At 35.2% G+C, this 7,081-nt stretch overlaps 1 protein-coding gene across 1 annotated transcript in view; it reads right to left on the bottom strand.

The window, feature by feature from the left end:
• The window catches only part of Stw (straw), a 52,053-nt gene extending 45,419 nt beyond the window's left edge, over positions 1-6,634 (bottom strand). The window contains exon 1 of the mRNA XM_021329332.3: positions 6,210-6,634. Coding sequence (XP_021185007.1) covers positions 6,210-6,306 — 97 coding nt within the window. The 5' untranslated portion in view covers positions 6,307-6,634. The remainder of the gene's footprint in view (positions 1-6,209) is intronic.
• Positions 6,635-7,081: the final 447 nt, after the last annotated feature.

Consider the following 7,081-nt stretch of genomic DNA (forward strand, 5'->3'; position numbering starts at 1 on the left):
AACTCCCGAGCTTTTTCCCATCTATGTTGGCGTCGGCTTTTAGTCTAAACGGATGCAGCTGAGTACTAGTGTTTTACAAGGAACGACTATATCTCAGAACGGACAAACATTTCAGCAAAGCTGTCATAGTAAACATTGTTCTACATAAAAAGACCTATCCAATGGTATATATGACATTCCTATTGGTGGGGTATACCAGGTCCCATATATTTGTGCCCATTGTCCTTTGAATTAAATTGATTTAGTTACAAGAATTCTGCTAAACTAATTTAGGGTCAAAAGCGTCTAGTATGATGCTCTGGCGATTTTCATACATAACAGCCCGCGAAAGATTTCCTTTTACCAGGTCGTAAGGAATGGGATTTTCATGAGATTTCCCTTATCAATTTTCTTACAAGTTTCGTCTAAAACGGGCACTTTTTCTCCTTCAAAACTTGGAGAGAAATAAGTAAATGTTACGTACTACGCTGTATATTACTAGGAACTTATATTTGCGTGTGCGCACCAGTCTAACTCGTCGTTATTTATAGCCTATCAGGGCCTATCACAACATAAGTTCAGGTTTTGAATCGTCCATTCAGCCAGCCTAATTACTCGGTTCTTATCTAATATTATATGATCGATAGGCTAAAACGTAATCGATTTTTAAACTCGATTTAAAGCTAAGTTTACGACCAATAAATTTTCTTTTCAAAACAGGTTATAATTATCAACGATAGCAATATAAATCGTAAAAGTCTAAGTAAATATTGGAATTAAGGATAGTTTATTGCTTTTATGTTATCAATTATAAATGTTGGAACTTGGCCGATTATTCAATGGACAATTATTTCAAATAGAACATCTGTTATATTTAAGCAGCAAGCTCGCGTCACTTTCGTCACTAAGATACAAAGCAGCTTTCTCCTAAAGATTTTAATACCAGCTTAGTAGTTCCAAAGATTACCAATGGCATAAATGCAAGTTTAGAAGTACATAATCTAAGTTGAATGTCGTGAACATGTAGAGACATCGTCGGCACTGCGAGTGGGTAAGTAAGGCCTATCCAGTCTCCTTAGATCGCATGCCAGGCAGCCGGTTTTCAACGGATGCAGAGGACGTTGCTCAAATATCAAGCAAAAACTATTCCATTAACTATCGGCACACTTTAATAATGACGTAAGTCAGTACAGTTATTATACTGTTCTTGCTGTAGTATGTACGACAAAGTGTTGTTGAACTATAATTTTGGGTGACTTTTGCTTATATGGTTAATTGGGAATTTGTTTTAATATCTTTGCTAATTGTTGAAAGATTTTATTAACTTGTTTTTGAATAAGTTCCCATGTACCGTTAGAATTAGGTATTGACTAAATGTTCGCATTATCTACATTGTGACAATAAAATAAACCATTGCGAATGATAGAATATTTAAAAGGAATCTGGGATAGAACCCTTCAGCCTTATCGCGAATATCAGAACAAAACTAAAATAAAATTTTAATAATCTGCAACTCTGGCTAAATCACGTTTTCCTGTAACTTTCAAAATATACCCAGCTACTGGCCAGATAAAATTTCAATTCACATTCGAAAAACAAAACAAACACAAATGAGTTCGAATACACTTTAAAACTATTTGCTCGAGTTACATAAACAATGTGCCACCAGCCAGCATTAATTCGCGAAGTGAATCCGATTTGACCGCTCTCTAGCACAAAATATGTGGTCAGGCCAGATTAATGCATTAGCCCAGTAACACCTGTGAGTTACGTACGACAATACAGACAGAACAAAAAATTGATGCGATTCAACAAATGACTGATATTGACGTGACTGACGATTAACTAACTCAGTGATTGAATGGAAGAATAATGTTTTTAGGAAAATACAATACAAACAATTGACATGTCACTTAAAATTTAAATGAACTGTCTAAATAACCGTTATGTCGACGATGTCACCTTTGCTATTGTTTTCTGTTTAAACTGCCAACCAAAGTGTTAAAAGTCAAACTCAATCTTCTATATAAAATTTTACCAACTAATGTTTACGTCAAGATATCTCCACTTTCATGATAGTTTATGTGAAACCTGCTTCAATTTAATACTCATGTAATATAAGCTTTAAATGGCCAGCACGCTCCAAGATGTCATACAATGTAAATTCATGTTTATACGCGTTTTATGCATAGAAAACGTAACTAAAGTAGCTTAGAAGCATTTCATTCAATTTCTCTTTCGGGTTACACAATGACGCATCGGTCACTTCATTAAAATAATTGTAGGCCTATGGCGAAATGAGGAAAGAGGATTTATTCTAAAATATTTTATGTGGAACGTAATTTGCATTTCTTAATTAAGATCTTAAACATTTAGGTTATCAAAACCATTTACAAGTGTAAATAGTAAAGGCATAGACGAAGGGTTTTACGATGATAAAAAAACATTCTATGCCCTAAAAATTAGGCCAAGAACTAACCTTCAGAGTAACTTAAAGGTAACAACAATAAACAGTTTGTTAATAATTATTTGTAAGCGCATTAATTAAGCTTAAATTTACCGGCGTCAGCATAGATAGCGAAGTTAATGGATATTTTATGCGGGCTGCATTTTTTTATTGCTTGTCCGTCTTCCGGCTAAGGAACTGACGGTTGCTCAGTTTTGAATAATCAACGATTTCATAACATCGTGGAAGTACCACGCCCTCACAATTAGCATTAAAACAAAGTCAGAGGATAGTGTTCGTTGGTAACTAATCGTGTTTTACCTTAGTTAAAATTCATTGAAAGTAAGTCAATGATTAAACAATTAGTAGGCTCGCAATTTATGATAAGGATTTTAACATTTTAACTGATAAGTAACAACCGAAAACATAAGGGTTTATGTGTCAATTACGTGTTAAATATTTATTTAGTTTAACTAGAAGCCTGTCGTTTCATAGGAACTGTATGAGACCCTTTACTTTCTCAAGACGTGTGCAATCGTGGCTAAGATTAATATCCTTCACGATGTGTAATAAATTGTCATTAATCACTTAAGGGGAGAGTAAGAACACATGAGACGGCGGTGTTTTCAAAGCTGGTTTCATACTAATTTTCCAGTAGTTGCATTGCGAAGATGCAATTGAGACTAATTATTTGGAAAACGTGGAAAATCGGACGAAGCACGCGAGAGACGGCCGAAGTCGTCCGCAATATCGGCAGTTATTTCACTTTGTAAGTCCATGACGTCAGAAGTTTTCTCTCTCACACGTTTCTGAGCTATAGTGTGAGATGTCACACGTCTACGGTACTTGATTAGCCGGATACCAAGTTCCGGACGCGGGATACGAATACCGGACACCGGACGCATAGCTGCCAGTCTGCACGAGAAACTAGATTAAAAACTTGCGTTGCCCTGTCACAGTTGTCTATGAAGGACGTTTTCTACGACACATTGTTGCGAGCCTTATAAAAACTGTTTGAACAGAATTGGAAGGAAATAATGTTGGGTATGTTGTAGAGAATATAGTACAGCCATATGGGAAATACTGAGCTCACAAAAACATATAAAGCCTTTAGTTGGTAAAGCGAACTAATTGGTCCATTTATGTCGGGAGGTTTTAAGACAACTTGTTCACTTGCAAAATATGGAACCGCTGACAGAACTATAACGTGAAAAAAACTTATATAAGTTGGTTTTTATTTCATTAAGATATTGCCATGTTTTTAGGAAAAGCCTAGGCAGATGATGACATTATCATGATATGATGTTGTGTAAATAAGTCATGATGTATAGTTAAGACTGCTAAGTAAAACCAAGAGTGATCGATAATGAACACACTACCGGCAATTTCTTACAGAATTTGCTTAACTACGTTCATTAGCAAAGTACTCTCAAAGTACTATACCGAGAACTAATAATTAAATCGGAAATTACGAATCTCACGAGCATGGAGCAACGCTCAATCGATATGGCAGGATGTGTGAGAACTGCCGTGGAACTTGAGAAATCCGAGTTGCAACACTATACGCGCAACCTTGCTTCGTTCGTTAGTGAAGTGAGAAAATGGGAGTAACGTCAAAAATTTACCATTAATTATGGTGAGACTTGGTTAGAATAAGACAAATAATTGTCGGCTATTATGTAGGTAAATGTTGCGTAAAGTAGTGTAGGCATGGGCGGCTATTTTAAGTTGCAAAAAATGAGTGAGATACAATGTCATCGGAATTTACTGATTTTTTGTATAATCCGAGACTTAACTAAGTTGATGTGTCTTCTGGATACAGAGATACATAAAATTCGTTAAGAAAAAGCTATTAAGATTTATGAGAATTCTTTTGAATACAAGTTTCCTATATTAGAATGAAATTCTTTATGCAGAATACTTAAGCAAATACCGAACACGGTTTGAGACTATCAACGATCCAACGAGAACGCGTGCATTTTTTAAATGATGTTTTAGCATGAATCTCGCCAGAGCAAAAACTTAAAATGTACGCAGTTTTTGCATATTTCTAGCTAACTTACCGTAAGTAAATAATTAGTGTTCTAGTTTAGGGTAGAGTTAATGTAAGGCGCTAGTTTTTAGAGCAATGCGGTTAGAAAATGCAAATTTTAAAAGTAAGGTGGAATTGTAACGTGTTTTTTTTTTGTTTGGTGGTTTAATTAATTTAATTAGCTGGTATTTTAATGTTGTTTTTCTACATGATAGTGCTGTAGGCCTAGTTGAATAAAAAAGTAGTTCTGCATACCATTTCTTTTCTAATAATGAAATGGCGCGAAGGTTACCGCTTCTAGAAAGATCTGTATCATCAAACTGCAGCTTCAAATATTTCGGAATATTGGGTCCACGACAGCTTTACAAAACTGGTCACAAAAAACACGGAATAGAGGATGAAACCGCTAAAATCACCCATTTCGTGCAAAAGACAGCTATTGTTAATATTTCTACACTACCCAAGAAAAACACGATTCAATTTCATGACCCAATTTTTTATATCTTCCTCATCTTTTAGTTATAAAAACATTAAAAATAAAAGTAAAAACAAACTGTTCATGCAACGGTAAAGTGGCATTTAGTATAGCCATTGTTATAGAGCAGTTTTATGTGAAAAAATAAAATAAAACAATGTTAGCTGTCAAGGTGAGTACACACTAGTGTAATTCGGACAGGTAACGGCATTTGTACGCTAAGCTTTTATAAAAATATGTGTAACAGAATCGAGAGTAAATTGCTTCATACCAACTAAGCAATTTTTATTGCTTTTTTTTCAAGTATGGACCATGGATAAATAGTTTTCGAACATTTGAAATGGTTCAGTATCAGTTCGGATTTTGAAATTATGTCCTACAAATGCCTGAAAATTGAGGATTTTTTTATCCTGTATCCATGAATTAAACATGAGTTACTGCCATTTTTATTTATTATAGTATTATATTGATTTGTTTCATAGATATTCATGCCTATTCCTTAAATTAGAAGTTATCATATAGTAGGAATATAAAAATAAGTTGAGTGAACTGTCGTAAAGACGGATGCACAAAAAATTCGTACGTGCGTGATCCAGTTTTGTTCAAACGTCCGTGATATGACGATTCTACATTTTTTTATTGGATTGGTTTTGTGCTAAATTATATTTATCGTGTCAATTTTTTATCCGTTATTTTTTGTGAATGAACTCTTGTTGATCTACATAAAATGTATTTTAATTTAAATAATGGCTAATATTTTCATGTCATGTATCAACTAATAAATTATTTTTAGTATTTTTACGGCTTGTAAAGCAATGATTGAAGGAGTTATAAAAGTGATATTTTGCCGGGAATAAAAAAAAAGAAAACAGTGCTATTTTATATAAAAATAAAAGGTTTTTAGTGTAATTTTTGCTCTTTCCAATGAAAGATTTTGCAATGATAGATTCTAGAAATATGTAAACATAAACTGTTTATAGTTATGACGAATAATATTCAGAGTTAAATAACGAATCAAAATATCTATTGTGTAAGTGTGGCCGCATTTGCTTCATACAGCTGCAATATGAAATCTGCACATTTATCTACGGCCTGAGTTGGTACATGCGGTAAGGCTTTAAAATACGTTTTAGTGCATAACGAAGCATTTATTGCTACTCATAAGAAAACATTACGTATAGCCATATTATTATGCTTTACACAACTAAGATATATCGCGCAAAATAAGGAAGTGCTATAAAGAGTATTAATATAAAAATAAGAAAATTTTAATTTACCTTTCTTTCTCTTGGGCACCACTCTCACACCTATCGCAAGTTCAGTCACAACGCACAAAACCAGAGTCAGAAAATATAATCTTCCACTGCACCCCATGTTATCACACAAAGTCTGATGCGCCTGTTAAACAAATGACTACAAAGGCCTCCAGGGACGGTGCATTGGCCCGAGGATCGAGTGTTCAGGACGCGTATAATCCCAAGCCGCGTGTCGCGCACGATACCACTAACTCGTTGATACAAGACGTCGGTACGGACTCGATCAGTGCTCCACGAACGAGTCAACCGCCCGACTACCCTATATTTTGACTTATAGCAATTTGGCAGTGCGAATTCCACTTGTATATAAAACCTTTCGCCGGGCCGGGGCGGGCGGTCATTGGTAGCGCGCGGCGTGCGCCTCGAAGGTGAAGGGAGATGGAGTGGCGCCCCACCACCTGTAGAGGGGGAACGCCAGGGTCGGCAGACACTTTTGCTATCGACGGCATGCGATAGCTATCATGCTCTAGAGGCTGTACCGTTGTGCTCCGATTATTACGTCATTCGAACGCGCGATTGACTCGCTAATACAAATCGATTGAGGCATCTGGTGTGGAACAAAAAATAAAAGAACCGCTCGATGATGAAATGTTACAAAAAAATTAAATGAATAACTAAGTATCTGATTTTGTGTTGATAATGAATAGGTTACGAAATGTTGTCACTTGATTAAAAATATCTTGGAAGCGTGAAGTTCTGAAATAGTACCTAATAAACTCTACCAAGCAAATATAGACTTTATTTCGTTGTCGAAAATTATGAAATATCTATGATTTGGATAAAATAGCCTTCGAATATTTTTCCAATACTATGCCATTGTAGGAACGCTTTAT

This window comes from Helicoverpa armigera, chromosome 9, assembly GCF_030705265.1.
Source record: "Helicoverpa armigera isolate CAAS_96S chromosome 9, ASM3070526v1, whole genome shotgun sequence".
NCBI classification, from domain to species: domain Eukaryota; kingdom Metazoa; phylum Arthropoda; class Insecta; order Lepidoptera; family Noctuidae; genus Helicoverpa; species Helicoverpa armigera.